Source organism: Simochromis diagramma, unplaced genomic scaffold, assembly GCF_900408965.1.
Source record: "Simochromis diagramma unplaced genomic scaffold, fSimDia1.1 OVJJ01000304.1, whole genome shotgun sequence".
In the NCBI taxonomy this organism is placed as follows: Eukaryota; Metazoa; Chordata; class Actinopteri; order Cichliformes; family Cichlidae; genus Simochromis; species Simochromis diagramma.
The window spans coordinates 14086117-14104345 of NW_024387030.1; the positions used below are offsets into that span (position 1 = coordinate 14086117).

Genomic DNA, 18229 nt, shown 5'->3' on the forward strand with positions numbered 1-18229 from the left:
AGCAAAACTGCCAAAACTTGTGCTTTTATAGAGGTGCTCACACTTGCTGATGATCAAACAATCAAGTGCGTGTGAATAGCAGCACCTGACTGCTACTTACCCTCTTTATTTCAATACAGGCATTATGGGTGTTTTCACAGGACTGCATATAGTTGTACTTTTTTAAGCATGACTGAATGTATTTTACAAAATACTTTTTCTGCAGCTAAAGATTATAAAAGATCCCTCTGATTAATGTGTTTTATCGGTTTCTAGCTGGATACCAGTGACCATTATGAAAGTACAATTTGAACATTGCATTTTTTTCCTTTTGCTTCTTCGACATCATTTATTTTAATATGTTAAAATGCCACCACAGTCGTTTAGCTGAAACCGTCATCTCAGCAAATGCTTCATTAGAGGTTTCAACTCACTGACTGTGCTCCACCATAACAGCACTGTAGTGTGACTCTTGGGATTGTCTGTTTTCCAAATAGTCCTACTGATGATCTCAGTAGGACTATTTGAAAAACATGTTTCTCACCATGTTATGAGATATTAAAAAAAAAATCACAGTGACAAGATCATAGCATATGGTCTGTAGGAAACTATGTCCCGTGAGCTTTGACCATTGTTAGACATTTTCACCATTAATTGTGTGTATCTGTGAAAAAGGAAAAATTACAGTTAACTGTCAGTTTTCTGTGTATTGTGTATTTGTGTGTGAGAAAGCGAAGAACAGCACGGAAAAGCATTGTAATTCTCAAAGAGAAGAATTCTGGAAAGTCATCACTGCTGAATCAGAGCAACACAGAGAATACTAATACTGAATGAATCACACTACTTAATTTTGCTAAAAATACTTGTCCATGAGCAGTTAATGGTCAAAGGGACAACAGTCTGCTTTAGTTCATTCTGATAGGCTTGTTTCCATCTTTATAGACTAGCTTGACTAATATTATATATTCAGTAAATAATTTGTAATGGCAGAGAAGATTCGATTAAATAAAAAAATGTTTTAATATTATTCTACTGATAATGTGATTCAGGGTGCAGAGTCATTTGCTTTTTTTTTTTTTTTTACATTTATTTGTGTCAAATAAATATACAGTCAGTTTGTCAGTTCTAAAATATTAGTCTAATATTAATACCAAAAATGTGACCTCATGTCAGAGCTTTGCTTAGAAACAGTGGAGCCGTTGCTTTGCTCTTTGGGATGTGAAGCTTTTCCAGCACCATTATCTGTATATAAATGTATACGAATGCTTTTCAGTTATCCAGGCAATAAAGTTCTGAAGCTAGAAGCTTTTCCAAAAATATTAGAAATACATACATGTGATCCTCAGTTAGATGCAGCTTTTTTGTGGGTTTTAAGACTTTTATTACAAAATCAAAAGATCCTGTACATTAAGCATAGTATAATCATCATTCTTCTATATAACGCTATTCAGTAAGATTTAAAATTATTACTCTTATTGATACAGATCTAAATAAATATCATAAATATGTGTAAGACTGAGCCAAACTGGCCCTGGCTGATAGTTATATTCACAGAATACAGTCTGCAGAGCATCTCAAGGGGGAGCCAGTCAGCTCTTGGTTTGGGTGCGTGCGAGGGATGGAGCGCGGCAAGTATGTCAAGAAAGTAAATAACACTTTCAGCTCTTTCAAGTTGCATGATCCATAAATGTTTTCAGTTTCCCCTGTTGTTGTGAAGTGATAGAAACAGTACGTCTCCAGAGTGAAGTTTGAAGTTCAAGACGTTACTGCCTCACTTCCTGATAGATGAGTCCACATGGACTGAGCGTCCCACCACACCTCCAGTGTGGGCTCTGGAGAAATGTGGAGTTTCCAGACTGGTTAACAGAGGTTACTATCAGAGCATGTCATGCCAAGGGAATGGAGACAGTGCCATTTGCGCGACTGCGGCTTCGAGTGTGGGTGCTGGAGTCTGTGAGCTCCTCGCCGTGGTCCTCTGACTTTTTGTCCGCAATGGTGGCCAAGAAACGCAGAGTGACTGAGTCCCATTCCTCTGGTAGCAGCATGAGCAGGAAGCCCAGGCAGATGATGCAGGTGGCAGCCAGTCGCACCACACTGAAGATCACCTCATGTTTCAAAAGATCTACAGCTAGAGTGAGAGGGGAATAAATATGGGTGGGAACAAAAGAGGGAGCCAGAGAGCAGGATGGGGATAGAGAGTGTGAAGGATGAGAGAGAAACACAATCAAATCGAGATTAATTACATAAAGTAAGATAAACCACAGGACAGTGCGGCTGTAGGGGGATTAGTGTAACAAATGCAGCTTATAATCAGCACAAGCAATCCACTTTATCCTCTGTGTCTTTGTGGTCTGGAGCCCTGGGACAGGTTCCCGTAACCCACTGACCTTCATACAGACCATTAAGGAAAAGAACTCGTCTGCAGGCATTTGTGTTGCCTTGGGAATCTGATCCTCCCTTAGCAAGAGGATGGTTGCAGGATCTGTCGAGGCACACTGATGATTGGGTTTCCGGGACAAAAGAGGCAGACTTGCTGTGTAATCTGTTTGCTACAGTGGCCCTAAATGCTGACCTCTCAATACAGCGCCACAGTATGTGTGGCCGTTTACTCCATTTTTTACAATCATATTATTTTACATCAAAATGATCAGTGAATGGCAGATAACCTTACCTGCATTTCCCGGCACACTGAGCAGTGTCCCTATAGAGATCAGAATGGGGTAAGTCAGTACCACACCAACATGGACCAGGATGTTGAACACTGCAAAAGAAACAGAAGACTCTGTAAAGGTTCTCAGTCATCCAGGTCATCGTTGTCTAAGGAGCTTGCAAAGAAAAGCGTCTGGACTTCTTTAAGTTGCTTGAAGACGTTTCACCTCTCATCCGAGAAGCTTCTTCAGTTCTAAGAGTCAAATGGTGGGCATAAATCTGGGACTGTCCACCACTGACTCTAAGAACTGAAGAAGCTTCTCGGATGAGAGGTGAAACGTCTCATCTGGGAACCCATTAGCTTAGTTATCTGACCTAGCCACTGGGGATGGCGGCCAATATTTTGTAGCTTATGGTCTTGCCAGGTTATCTGGAAAGTGGATAATGGAACACTTCCTTCCACTCACCATTATTTATGAATACACATATATTTCAAAAAGCTAATAAAAAGCTAAATTGTTGTCAGTCGATAGCTAACGTTCCATTACTGGGGCTAAAAGCAGACAACAAACGGAAAGTGGAAAATTTCCGATACTTAAAATAATGCCCTTTGCCTACAGATCCTGTATTCAGACAATACAAACAGAGTGACTGATGGTAACTATAAGAAATGAATCCCTATAGTTATACTAAAAGCCTTAAAATGATCCAAAATGGTTTGTACATGTGGATGAAACCATCCGGTGTATATGCACTCTCACCCAGCCACAGTCCTGCCAGTCCACACATGTATCCCCACGGCAGTGAGGAGAGTGAGCCCCAGTGCTCTACCCTGGTGAAATACAGGATGAGGGGCACACAGGAGATGAAGATGAGGTTGAAAAAGCCCATGGTGGAAAGAAAATGAGCCACTTCTCCAAGGTTGGCGCTGCCTAGGAACATCTTGAACAGCACCTGGATGGTGAGAAAACAAAGAGTTGACACGATGCAATCAAAAATCAAGCATAGCTCAGACTGGAACGGGCTTATGAGGAAGTCTGACCTTATAAAGAGCTGAAGTTGAGGCTGAGCCCACAGCCAATGCCACACCCACAAAGGAATCACCATGGAAACCGTCAGCATAAGCCATCATGACAATACCTGTGATGGCCATTATGGCAGCCACAATCTGCACATAGACACATAGATGACACATTTTGAAGTAGTAAAAGCTTGTGTTAAACAGGTAATAAACAATCTCCTTCTTGTTTTCATACAGACCCGAACACCCATGAACCGGTCCTTGAGGACAATCCATGAGAGGAGAAAAACAAAAGCTTTGTGGCAACAGTAGAGGGCAGAGACATCAGTGGCGGTCAATTTCTTCAAGGCTAAGAGGTACAGGTAGTTGGTCAGTGTCCACAGGATTGAGAAGGGTGCTGTCCTCTTTACAAAAAGCTTGAGAGTCATTCCATCCTCCCCAAAGAGCTTGCTGCACTCCCTGTTAGAGAAAAACACCAGTAAAGTCTTCTGAATGGAAATGCTTCATTGTTTGGAAGACTGTGTTTAGAGAATGGACATGATGGTTGTTTGGCTCTCACAGGCTTGAGGGTGGTTTAATACTGGTTCCAACTCACCAGAGGTAAAATGATAATAGATCGGAACCTCCTCAGATATCACACTTGGCTTCTTAAAACTTCTTAAATGAGGTTTACCTGAATTTCTGGATGGGGGTCTGCTTCTCCCGTGTGGTGACGACATGTCCCGAGTAGTAGATGGGGAAGATGAGGATGTTCCAGTTGCTGCTGAACCAGGAGATGAAGAAGGGACAGGAGAATGACTGGAAGGTCAGCTTCACCACCTGAGTGGTACCCACCCAGGAGGAGGAAACACACAGCACCATCAGCAAACCACCCAGCACCTTCAGAGCCGTGTTGGCGCACGTGTGGAAGGACTGGCTCTCCATACTGGTCTCACTTCCTGGTGTCTCTGCGTGAGATTCCGAGCCATCCTCTCCTGATGAGAGTCAAGAAGGGGGGAGAAAAATTAAAGGAAATCCACAGCTAGCATCAGATTTCATCTGAATAATTTTGATTAGTATAATGTCACAGAGTTTAAACTTAACAACTTTTGTATTTTTTGCACCACTATATACAGACTTCAGTGCTGCCTGCATTGTGGCTTCCTGACTGGGTTCCAGCACATGAGCTTCATCGATCAGTCGTCCTTAGTGATCACTGCCTCAGTTTGCCTTTCTTGCTGTGGTGGCACAATTGAGGCTCCGTTTAAAATGCATCGGGTTAACACGGTGCACGCTGCACATGCCATAAATAGCTTGGTTGCCTCATGATGCAGCATGTACTGTACTCCCTTTGTAGCCAGATGTGCACAGAAACCGGATGCCCAGAGAGCAAAAGTAAACCTAACCACATGACAGTCAACATGAAAGTCAGGCCAACCTTGGTGCTCATGGGACACTGTTCTTGTATCGCTGCTATGAAAAGGAATTTACTGGAACTTTACTGGAACATCCAAATTGCAAAGGTTAAATGATACGTATGGCCCAGTGCCTTTATGGACGATCAGAGAAAGCAAAGTGGGATGTGTGTGAGCTCAGATCCGTTCTTTACCTCTCAACAGTGTGATCAATTTACACCAGGGCAGGAATAAAAGATGACATGTGCTGGCTGTTTGCTAGCTCAGCACCTAAAGCTCTGCCATTTCCACCACAGACACCAGAGCCCTGCAAACACACTAGAACGTGTAGCAGTAGTAGCTCTCCTCTACACAACACAGGGGTGCTCATTATTGCATGCGATAGTCTTCTGTTTGTTATCTGCAAAAAGACCTCAGCAGGATGTCAAGCAATGGGAGCACAAGTCAGTGACGTGTACTGGAAATGGATTGTACCAACAAGTGCAGTAAATAATCATTTCTTACATCAAAAGAAGTTGTAACACAGTGTGTGAAGAGCAAACTCTTTGATCAAGCAGCCATTTTATTAGTAGGACAGCTGGTAGAAGTTTAGTTTTTGTAAAGTTCCTTATGTGATCAGATGCCAGTATGTGTTTTAAAATCCATTCCTTCTTTTTACAGGATGCAAACAGAGGAAAACGTCACCAAACTTTGAAAGTAAGTTGATGAGTAACTTCATAAAACAATCAAAAGTCTTGCCAAACGTGGTATATATCCTTTATAAGTGCATGAGATCATCGCCGGCACTCAGTGGCTGAAAAACTGCCCAAGAGATTATAAAATTGCAGATTGGACACAGTCATTACTGGCAGCCGTCTTCAATCAGTTCAAGGATAGAAGTAAAAAAATAAGAACATAAAAATGCTCCTTTGCAATTAAAAGTCCTGCATTTAAGATCGTATCAGTGTATTATCCTCTAAATGTACTTAGCATCACATGAAAGGAGGCACTCTGAAGAAAATTGGTTTCCTGAAACTGAGTATCAGTATCAACTTTTGCATTAGTGATACATCAGTGCATTTTAACTTAACTTTATATGCATTATACTTTGTGTTCCTTTAAAGATTTTAGTTCACTACAGAAAAAGATGCTAAATGGGGTTAGAAAGAAGAAAAAAACATGTTTTTCAATGCTCAGTACACTAAAACACAAAGTAATGATTTAAAGTAAAATGTAACTATAATAAATAAAAGAAAAATATATGCTAGTCAAATTTCATTTGACCTGGTTCCATTAAATTTAACATTTCAAATTGTAAAATTTAGATGTAATCAAATTAATTAAAGTCAGAATTAGGGAACAAATATTTTTTTGAGTGTAGTAGTCTCTAGGCAGGCTAGCTGTGCTTTAGGGTACAGGTAATGGGGAAGTTAACAAATATATATTTTTTATAGTAATACAGTTTTATTCCAGTCTGGGCCTCAAACAATTATTTAGATGAAACCAAATGAGTATTTTAAAAGAAAAAAAGCATTCCTCATTATAGACAAATAACTTGTTTTTCAACTGCAAAGCACCAGTGAGCTTTCTAGTTAATGTATTGGTGTAAAAAAACAAACAAAAAAAACTGTGGAATGAGGCATATTACAAATTTAGCATAAAATGGAAACACCCGAGTAAAGTAGCTCCAATAAAGCTCACGTAAATGTATTTTCCAACACTGCATTGCTGCAGCACTGACCGTCTGTCCACGGTGCAGAGTGGAAAATTCTTCAATGACCACTTACACTTTGAACGAGCCTTCAAAGTGCAAAAGAAAAATATTATTTAGCACCCAACAATTCAAAAGTAATAATGAGTTCAACTTGTACACCCCCACCACAAAAAACGCTCGCGGGAGAACCCCACTAAACTGTTTCTATTCAGGGGATGTGTTAAAGGCAAAAAGCTCACCATCGATACAGTTTCTGCAGGATCATCGAGGGATTTCATTTAATTGCATTCTGTCACAGCAAGGGTTCTTAATCAAACTAATGAACCTGGTGGTTGCTAAGTGGAAAAAACTGAGATCTGATATTTCTGCAATAGAGAAGCAGCTCTTTTATTTTTTTTTTTTTTTTTTTTACTTTAGGTCTGTTTTTCTTCATCCACACAGCAGGATGGTTTGTGTTTCACAGCACCGACAAAACCTAAAGCTTTTAGTGTCAGATGCAAGCTTTTCTGTCCTGAGGTAAAAGCCACAACAGGCTCATCTGATGCCAAGACGCAGTAATATTATAACTCTACTATTCCCCTGTCTCATAAAAGTTGCTCCCATTGCCAAAATTGTATTCTCATAGCAGACAGTATTATTGCTGACAAATATTGGTGGTAAAATTTTGCAAAGGAAACAATAATCTCTGCTAAACACAGGCTGACAACACAGTACTGCAGGAGTGAAAGTAAATTCAGTCCAACTCAGGGCAAGTTTTATGAAAAGCTCAAATTTAAGGTTAGTAGTGTTAAGGTATCTGTATGTCCATGATGAATAATTAGTTACTTAGCGCTGGGGTGGGGTTTTTTGGGGGTTTTTTTTAAGTGAGTGATGATCAGTTTTGGTGCTTTGGTAGGTAAAATGTGATTGGATAAAAGAATGAATACATGCACAAATATTAAAATCTACAAGTCAGGATAAAATGAACAGTGTGTTAAATGTAACCCAAGAAAAGCTCATTTCCTCATGTCAAAGAAGCATCCACTGCAGTGATACTCGGGATAAAAAAGTGTAATATTTTGAGGTTTTTTATAGTTTTATAGGTTAAATGCACAGTAGCTTATATCGGTTCAGACATGGAGTCAGAGTATTTGGAAGTGCTAGAACACTTCATTGCAGAAAACCCAGTGCTGCATAGCATCAGTCACCACCGGCACCCATTTGTCCATTCATCGTGATGCAGTATGCTTCTGGAACCTCACATTTTAATCCATTTTCTCCTTTATCGCCACCACTAATGTTGCACAGCAGTGATTGATGGAGGCCCGTTGAATCCAATAAGAGGCTCATAGTCTTGTCTGCAGTTTTTAGCCAGCTTAGCTCAGGTCAAAACGCATTAAGTCTTTATCCAAATTAGGCCTGAAGATGAGACATGGATATCATGATGCTGATGAAAAGTTGATTAGTGGCATCACAGTAATCTCTGTTAACAGAGTTAAAGGTGGGGGGCTAAAATGTTTAATCAGATGAGGGGGAACAACAACAGGCTTTACACACTCCATTACCATTACACTGCTACCAGGAGGCTGAAATAATAGAAAATATTTTTTTTTACAGTATTCAAATTCAAACAGTTTTTAGATCCAAAGGCTGCTCTCATGTAAATGGAGCAGGATATAATTTGGAAACGTCCATATTTATTAAAATCTCAATATTTCCTATGAAGACTTATAGACTCTACATGGCACTTTGGTGTATTTGATGCCTTGTAGGAAACAAAATGTCACTCGTGACCCTGAAAATAAAAGTTAAGCACTTTGTCGTATCTTATTTTTCTATTTACACACACAGTGCATACAGTATACTCCAATACAGTATAAATGGCATCTTGTGTCTCTTTGGAGCTTTCAGTTTACCTTCAGAGTTAGGGCAGGTCAGGACCTGAGTGCTGTATGAGCTGAGAGGAGCCACTCGGGCTGAGTGCTTCTTCATCCTCCACTGGGGGCACCACACACTGTCCTCCCCTGGAAGTAGTGTGTATTTGAGTTTAGAAGTGTTGCTTGGCTGCTGCTGCAAGCTCAGCAGCTCCTTCAGCTCGCTCCGTGCATCCTCAGACTCCCGACTCCTCCGCTTTTTCTTCACACTCTTGACTGCCTCCTCCTCCTCTTCCTAGGTCTCTGTCAAATCTTTAGTCTCCTTCCAGGACTCAAGTCCTGACTCTCTGTTCCTCTCTAGCCCAGCACGTCTGTATAGTGCCACAGCTCAGTGGTGATAGCGAAGTGGAAGTGTAGCGAAGTGGAGACCCTACAGTTGCTCTATCATGCCGTGATCCAGCTCTGCCAGTGTCTCCAAGGGAGACTGAGCTTCAAGTGTGTGTGGCATGGTGCAATCACTCCCCTCATCTCTTTCTATCCTCCCCCTCCTCTTTTCGTGTCTGTCTCACTCACTTTTCCCTCCTCTTCCTTTGCTCCGCAAATCAGCAGCTTTGTTTGGAAGGTAACCAAGCAGCTCAGGCAAATTTATGCTGTGCTAGCTGTGCCCCCTCTTTTCCTCCTCCCCTCTCTTTTCTACCTGACAAGGCTCTCCTTACTTTTTCCATCTCTCTCTCTCTTTAATCTCCCCCCCTGTACAAACTCTTGCCCTCTGTCTTGCAATGCCTCTCTCTTTCCTTGGCACCTCTCCTGCTCTTGACTACCCCTTGAGAGTCATATTATTAGTAGAGCTCTCTCCGTCTTGTTGCCTCAAACCCTGACACATTAGTCAATTGAACGACGATATGAAAAAGGCAAAAACCATGTGCATACTACAAAAGAATACATGACAATCCCAGGCATTTAAATCCTGTTGTGCACAGAGGTCATCTTAGTTCTCTCAGAGGGAAAATAGGCCTTTTTAACCCACATAATCCACACTCCACTACTTTATGTTTGCATTTTATTATTGCACGGTACTCACGCTTTATTTCCATATTCTACAATCTGAATCTGAGTTATTTAAAGCAGAATACATTACAAGTTAGTAAAACAATCACTTACAGTGTTCTGTATCTGTTTACTTAAATGAAGAATCACACTGGTTATCTGTTGCTGACTTGGATGGAAGTCAAGAGCTCCCCTGTTATTCTTATAATTTCATGCACGTAAGAAATCAGGTTAAGCAAAGCAGAGGTACTTCCCCTCTGTGTCGTTCCATTGTACCAAATTTACTTGAAGGCAGAAGGTAAGAAAAGACTCTACATAACACATAGATCACCAAGATACGGTGGGCCGGAGAGGTCAAACGCATTACAACGTAAGAAAAGGCCAGCAAGTACAGAAAGTCTACAAAAACACACAAAACAAGTTGAAGAAAACAAAGGAGAAATGGAAAAGAAAATGTACGAATCACAACAGAAGTGTGTTTTGTGTATTATATGAATCACATTTTTCTCCCTTACAACACAGATGAATCCACAGCGTCTTTTAAGTGCGTCTCAGTGCGATCCTTTCCGTGTTTCGGTTTCTGTCACTTCAAAAGCTTCTCAGTTTGTATTATGTTTGACCTCTCAGGGCCACCTTACCAAGAAAATGAAAACACTTTCCTACAAGTCAGTCCTAATTTTAAAAATTCAACAAATGTCCATTTATGATAAATCACTGTAGTGTGGTTCTTAAAAAAAATCCATAATCACTGTAAGCACTTTTGATAAGAATTTCTTTATTTGTGCAGAAATTTCTGCGCAGGATGTTAGCTGTTTATTTATTTATTATATGCTGGTACTTTAACGAAGGATTTTAATATTTTATCCGTCACTGCTGCACAGTCAAGGGAAACCCTCATCAGCAGCTATGTTGATGATCGGAATAGAGTTTGTGAGTCAGGCTCAGGATTATAGTTGGCCAGGAGTTTCCATTTCAAGGAAAGCCATGCAGTTATTCAATCTGATGCTGTGGTTTATCTACCTGAAGATTTAATGGACCTAAATATCACTCTGGCCTCTACGTCAACAACATATCAGTGCCAAAGTATATGTGGTCAGACACATGAGGCGATGCAGCCAGTAATAAATATTACTATGAAATCTTACAGTAAAATCTGAATTGGAGAAGCAAGACCAGGAGCAATGTGACCTGAGAAACAGGAAACAGGGGAACCACTCAGTACAGTAACTGCAATGTGATTTTTGCCTAAGTTGGCTGGCTGTGAATACTGAAAGCTATTTGCAGCATGTCTGCTCCAGGATTTCTGTTAACGTCTGCCTCCCGTTTCAAATGCTGATCAGCCAAAGATCTGGCAAAGCTACAAAGGGCATAACAGATCAGAGTATTTGTTGTGCATTCTTCAGGCTGCGAGAGAATAGAAAACAGCACAGTTATTGTTTGGCTGTTTCTTGCAAGTGACAAAAAGACACTGAAAATTTGGGGCCACGTTCCAGTAACATTATGGTAATTCATCTGTTAGAGTTCAACACTTTGAAAAAAGCACTTCTCTACTGTCAGTTTTAGGATGACGTTGTGATGCAGGCACATTTATTCCCTGGGGTCACCCAGTTACAGAATGAGTGTAACAAGAATACTAATGCTTTAAATTATGCAACCAGAATCAGCATTGTTTTAAAATGTTTGCACATTTAATGTGTGACAAGCAGGACTGAACACGTAATCCAGGGACAAGCTGGAGGGTTAAATGTAAAAATAGACCTGCTGATGAGAGGAGCCAACACCTAGACACTGAGGGGACAGAAGAGCGACCCAGTCAGCAAATCCTGGGATTCGAATCAGTATCGGATTAAGAGAAATACCTCTTGCCACAGTTCAATCTCAAATATTGGACTAACAACTCTAAGTTTTAAGAAGATTATTGCTTTCTCTATCCTGCGTTACTATACTGTTCGGCCTACATCTAACTTTGGATGCTTTCTTTTTTGTTACTGCTGAGAGGAAAGTTACTGATCATTCATTCCCATCAGACCTTTACAACATATCTGCATTTTATTCTACAATTCAAGCAAACCATACATGAACTTCAATCATTCAATAACTCTCTAACTAAGAAAGAAAGACAGAAAAAATTCTAATAATAATCCCTTTTTAGAGTAGCTAATAAAATGGAAAGTGTGTCTATATAACAAAATGGTCTGCAAGCACAACTGATCAAAGCACAGTATACCACAGCATCCTCCCTCTTTACCTCCATAGCAACACAGTCTCCTGTGCACACTGACGCACTCGACCCATTCAAGCTCTTTTGTCATTCAGATTAACTAATGCTCGACAGTTTGCAGTAGACGGGTCTTTGTCTTTAGCACCTCTCTGTTACTCATCACATCTCAACAAGGTCCGGGAGCAAAGACGACGAGCACAGGGCGCTAATTTTAGCTGAAAAGCCTTTGAACAAATTTCAGGTGTGTATCCAGACACGGTACCTCAACAACTCAACCCAAGGTACTGAGAACATTTGAAGATGAGGACATCTAGTGGTAAATATGAATGGCTGCATTACAGGTGGGACAGGAACACGGGGAAAAAAACTCTTAAAGAGACAATTTTCTCCAAGCCTTAAAGGGTTGAGTCACTCACATTTCTGCACTACGCAGTCAAAGTTATGGGGATTTTTTTATATTAAAACAATAACAAAGTACATTTTAAAATATCAACATCAGTGTGTGTTAAACTAGGCCCAGTTAGCATTCACAATTAATAGGATTTGTCCTTCTGAGCCAACTGAACAAAGTGGTAAAAAAATGGTAAATGGCCTGTATTTGTATAGCGCTTTACTTAGTCCCTGTGGACCCCAAAGCGTCAAAGCAAGGATATGGCTATTACTGTGAGTTTAGTGGGTTCAGTCTGTTACTGTGGGAACTATTTATTTTTTGTCTACACAGACCTACACTCAATTGGTTTGGTTTGGTTCGTTTTTCGTTGGGGTCTTTTTGCTTTGTTTTATTATATTTTGTTGTTCTCATTTCATGTAGACATTGAAAACCTACACGAGTGTTAATGTTCTTCTATGTTAAGCAAATTGAGCTTGTTTGTAAGTAAATGTCACCCCCCTCCCACACACACACACACACACACACACACACACACACACACACACACACACACACAAAACAGACACCCAGACCCATGCTGCTTTCTTCTTTTGTTTGTGCTCTATCACTAAATTCAATAAACAAGTAAAATGCACCGACATCCCATACCTGTGGTGTATGGCCATTTGACTGTGGAAACTTTGGGTACGCCTGATTAATAACACCACAGATACTGACTTTACTAAGTAGATCAGTTTGGGAATTTAATAACACTTTAATAAAATATGGCTTGGTCATTATTTCTGGGGTTTGTTTTGTTGGTCCAGTTCACAAACAAATAATCCCGCTGACTTTGTAAAAATGATGGAAACATTTTTACAAAGATTTATTGATGTGATTAGATTTACAGACCACAAGAGGGCAATGTTTGGCTGCAGCTCATACTCAGTGTAGCAGCAATGCACGCACACACACACACACACACACACACACACACACACACACACACACACACACACACACACACACACACACACACACACATACTCTCTTCCCATATTATGTAATGTTACTTTGCATGACAGCAGTTGGCTGTAATGTATATGCTCCTTTATTTCTTACTGATCACTCAAAGGGCTTTTACACTACAGCCATTAACCCGCTCACACAGTGACAGACGCATCCAGAGCAGCTGGGGTTCAAGTGTCTTTGTGGGCGATAATCTCTGCAATAGCCCCAAGATACTTGCAAAACAAAGTTCCTAACCATAAATTGCTGAGGTGAGCTATAAAAAAATCTTTCTTTTTTTTTTTTTTCAATTTTATCACCTGACATGGGCTGCAATACTACAACACCGAGTGTACAGTCGCACAAGAATAGGTCAGCACTTCTGTAACTCTCATGGAGAAATATTGCACCCATTACTCCCAGGTTAGTTCTGTGCTTTTGCAGGAGCATTGAGGACTAACAGCACTCCAGGAGTCATTCAGGCAAAGCTCATATCCCATTCGTTGGCCTGGCTATAAATAGCACAGAGTGAGCAGGCATGGGAACGGGACGGTCCAAAATAAGTATGTGCACATACAGAATGTTTGAGGAAGAAAAGGGATATTCATCTAGTGTGAACACTGTCTGATTTTAAAACACACTCACAGGCATGTATAGATTCACAATCATCATCTGTCTTCTTTCCTTATGTTTCTAGACTTTGTCTGTGGACAGAAGTAGACATAAAAACACACTGCTCTGTGATAAATGGTTGCCTTTCCTGCCCTTCCTCTATATAATTTCCTTCTGAGTGCTCAGGTGTGCCCCTGCTTTACTGTGACGCCTGCAGTGAAAAAGATATAGGTCCAGTACTGAGTGGGACTTCAACTACAAGTACCTGCAATTTCTCTTGCACTGTACCTATTTACCCAGCGGGGAGCGCACACGCACTACACACTTTTTCTAAATTACCACCTCAAAAAAGACACCCAGCAAATTACAGCAATGTTTTCCAGGAGGTGCTGGGGAAGCATTTGCCTCACACACCATTGTTCTGTTAGAATTTACTTTCCTTTTATTTTCTCATTAAAAAATCGATTCCGTTACAGCTTCTCACTGGAGCACGCGTTCATAGCTGTGCAACCATGTAAGTAGCGGATCAAGAGATATTGCACCTTGCTTGCTTAGAAAAGCACTTACTTTTTCCCTCTCAGATTCTGTCACTGCATGCAGCCATTGTGTCATGACTGTACTGTATGCATTAGAGTCCGGACCTTGTCTCCAAATGTGGTCCACAATTCCCCTCAGAGGCATCTTCTAATTCAACACAGATGGCAAGTGGCAATACGAACAAACTGGCAACAAGATCTTACTAAATATATCATTACGCCATAGGCTTGGCAGGACAAGCCTTCTGTTCTATTTAGGTGCTCCTTTGTCTTGTCCTTTATGGAAAATGATACTCACCAGCTTGAGGGACATGTGATTCAAAGTGTAAACAAACCACAGTACTTGAGTGCAATGCTTTCAGGCAGCAAGACGCAGCAAAGAAAGAGAAGAAGAATTAGCAGGATGATGATGTGCAAATAAAATTTTGTCAGATTAGCAGCTACGTGTTTAAGAGCTGTAAACACAGGAAAAACACTGACAAGCTGCACTGGAGAGCACCTTGTATGGACTTTCATTCATTTGATGGATAGATGGAAAAAAAACAGGGGAAACGGATCTATCTAAAAAATGGGAAATGTCTTTCAGGTCAAAAAGAACCTTCTGACTGATGCACTATCTTTTATAACCTTGGTACGGCTCTTGCAATCCACACCTGCTCCCTATATTTCAAATAATATCACAGACAGCACCCCATCTTTCATTTTCACAAGTACAGAATATTATAGACGATAGAATAACAGACTCAAGGCTGCAAAAACTGGAAACCAGAGCCTCACCAGATACTGATCTTCATTATTGTTTAATTTGATGATTATTTTTTCTTTTTCTTTTTTTCTTCTTCTTTTTTTTGCAGAAATAGATGATGAATAATTTAGCCTGTGTTGTCAGAAAACAATGAAAATGCCTACTGTTCTTCATGTTGGCATTTTTATTTAAAAATAGCTAAAACAATCTTTCAATAATCAGAAAAAAAAACTCTTTTTACTGGCCAATCAGTAATCAGCAACAGCACCTTATCATCTCAGCCTTCTGCGATACTGATACATCGGAATATTTGCACTATTTAAAAACTAGAAGTAAATATCAATGATGCCAGTGCTACTTCAAGCTTCTAAAATACAAAATACTTTATTTATTAGAGCCAGTCATTCAGTACTGGTTACATAACTCTGGTGCTGTATCAGAAGCCTCTGAACTGTTCAATCTGTCTTCAAATGAAAGTTTGGACTGCTCCTGATTAATCAGGTGTTCTTTCAATAGATTAATCCAGACAAGTAGACACATTCTCAAGTAAAATGTGTGATTGCGTTCATGGTTAATCTACTGCAACTGACACCCCTGATAAACAGGAGGCGGTTAATGAAAGACAGGCTCATTTCGCTTTTTCTTTCCGCAGCCTCTATCTAAAAAGCCGTTGAGATGCTCAGAGCTGATCTGAAAGAGCCTCAGCTGGAACTGTTCTCGATTGAATGAGACCCTATCAGCATGGCGGTATTTCCTTTGAGATTTCAAATAGATTTGTCACCGTATATCACAGAGCAGGGAAGCCATAACATTGAGAGCACATCGTTTTCCTGCATGTGTATTTAAGTCAGGAATTTATGTTTGAACTTTTATGTAGCAGCCAGAGGGAGATGTTAGGGAGCCGCTGTTGCGTGCCCAATTTAATTGAGGTTAAGGGTCTCAGCATCTGAATGTCAAGACACTCACATGATGACCAGCTGCATTTTGGGGAATTTGTTTAACGGGGGGAAAAATCCCTTTAAAAGAGAAACGACATAAAATCGTAGTGGTTAGGCCAATTATGCAACACAAAGGTGAATCTGTGCCTGCTCCGGTGCTTTAGGCCTTGTCAAATCCTCCTCCTCTCACCTCACTTCATTACTATAGAGCCATTTATGATAGCACTGATTGGCTTTTCAAAGAGCTTAGTGCTTTTCTCCCCACTTTTCTCTCTCATAATCCCGCTGCCAATGGCAACACTCGAACAAAACCGGAGGGCAAGTTTTCTAAAGATCATCCCTGAACAAAGTGCACCATCAGCTCTCTTCTCCAATCACAGCCATTGTCTCAGTGTCAGCAAATTCAGAGCAATGCCTGACACAAATCAAAACCTCTTTGACAAGAAGAAAATTATAGAGAAGCTTAGCTAACACATACACGCACTGCTGTATTTGAAGCATGCCAGGAGATAGCTGGTAATATTCCCATCCATCACAGGAGAAGCTGTGAGATTTTGAATAAACAGTTGATTGGGAGTGACTGTTCACAGCCTTCTCCAATGTGGGGAATGTGAGCGCTCGATAGCTGGCAACCTTAGAGTACAGTTCAAGCAGTCACTTAACTGCATGGCTCTTTGTTGTGTAACTGCATTGTCTCACAGCGCTAGATTTGGTTTGTATGCCTCTCTCTGCCCCCTTACCCCCACCTCCCCCTCACTAACAGAGATGGACGGGCCAGCTCATCACCCACCCTCCAGCTGACAGTGGCAGAGATGGACACTCTGCTGCTCCTTAACAGCCACAATTAAAATCCAGTTTTCATTAACCAATTTTGCACAAGGCCTAATTAGAATTAAAAAGATTTGGCAACTGTACACTGTTTCTTCTTCCTTTAATTTACGCAGTATCACACTTGCCTAATAAATGCGTGAACCTGTCACATCAACAAATGACTACACCAGACTACTTTCTTTTTCTTTTTTGGCATCTTTTCACTCACTTCTATGACTGGAGTATCCCGGGTTGTAGCCGTAGTAGCCGGTGATCCTCAGAATCCGGTCCTCAATGTCGTGCAGTCCGTTGGCTGTCGCTTTGGGGCTGCTGTCCGTGAAGACAGCGCAGCTGCCACCGGTCGGCGTCGACTTGCCCGGCAAGTGTGTGCTCTTCAGGGGCTCCAGCCGAATACAAGGCTGGTCTCCACTCTCAAAAACAGTCTCGGTGCTCATCATTGTAGGTCTGAGCGGGAGGAGATGAGATGAGACCGGGGACGAGCCTTGATAACCATGCGAGAGACCTCCGGGGCTGCATCAACAATTAGCAGCACGAGGAAGGCATCCAGACCCACATCCACATTCCTTCAGTGATGCTCTCGGACGCAGAGCAAGGTTATCAAACTCAAGCAGCCTGGCAGCCGTGAAACACCAGGGGGCGTGTCACTACTATCACATGCGTTTTTATGCGTGTTTAATAAAACAAGAGACGGCAAACTTGGCTGCGATCAGCGATGAAGAGCAGAGTCCGCTTATAGCAGTATCTATAAAATGAAATAAAAAAGCAACGTGGTTAAAATAATCAGTAAAACGAGTTTTCAGTAATTAGTTACTCTAATGCGTTTTTTTATTTCATGATATCTCTATAATATACCGTATTGCATCGGTCATTTCAGTTTAATGAAACAGCTAAATTGTATTTTTCCATTATTTGGGGGTAGTGGATCTTTTGACTTCCCCTTGGTATCGCTGTTATATTTCAGTTGATGGCTGGCATGCGCTTTTGTTTCCTTCTCTTCTCCTTCGTCTCTTTATCGAGTTCTACTGAAGAAAGAAGGGGCTTTATTTTAGGAATATAAAAAATCAATCGGTCTACAGCTGGGTGCCGGGGGACACATCAGACAGACACTGAGTAAATAAATCGTAACTTCTCGTTTAACCCAACACAAAAATATCTTTTAAAAGACCACAAGCAGTTTATTTTTGACGCTCTATTTTCAGCACGTATTCACTACCCCCTCTGGCTCTCTGTTATTTGTGGACTAATCCTGGACCTCTCACTGACTTTTGTGTTTGTTGTTAATAAAACATGCGTGTGTGTTTGGCACAGGTTTGTCTCACTGCTGTGGGCCCT

At 40.9% G+C, this 18229-nt stretch overlaps 1 protein-coding gene across 2 annotated transcripts; it reads right to left on the reverse strand.

Annotated features, from left to right (window-relative positions):
- Positions 1-249: 249 nt before the first annotated feature.
- slc35f4 (solute carrier family 35 member F4) lies at positions 250-17607 on the reverse strand. 2 transcript variants are annotated; one of them, XM_040041966.1, is made up of 7 exons: positions 8632-9767; positions 4323-4623; positions 3889-4108; positions 3671-3796; positions 3390-3582; positions 2651-2740; positions 250-2107 (listed from the first exon to the last, which is right to left on the reverse strand). In XM_040041966.1, exons 1-7 carry the CDS (start codon positions 8705-8707, stop codon positions 1866-1868), a joined length of 1248 nt encoding a protein of 415 aa, XP_039897900.1. In that variant the 5' UTR covers positions 8708-9767; the 3' UTR covers positions 250-1865. The 2 variants fall into 2 exon arrangements, with proteins under 2 accessions (XP_039897900.1, XP_039897899.1); XM_040041965.1 differs by lacking the exon at positions 8632-9767 and adding an exon at positions 17106-17607 and having other exon boundaries at positions 251-2107.
- Positions 17608-18229: the final 622 nt, after the last annotated feature.

Bases quoted from the DNA above. Each gene is read 5' to 3' on its own strand.
- slc35f4 (XM_040041965.1), bottom strand. From the start codon at position 17,334: ATGATGAGCACCGAGACTGTTTTTGAGAGTGGAGACCAGCCTTGTATT. The intron at 4,624-17,105 runs GTGAGTGAAAAG...GACTCTCATCAG, and splicing joins GGGATACTCCAGTCATAGAA to GAGAGGATGGCTCGGAATCT. The intron at 2,741-3,389 runs GTGAGAGTGCAT...TTTCTTTTGCAG, and splicing joins ACTGGCAGGACTGTGGCTGG to TGTTCAACATCCTGGTCCAT.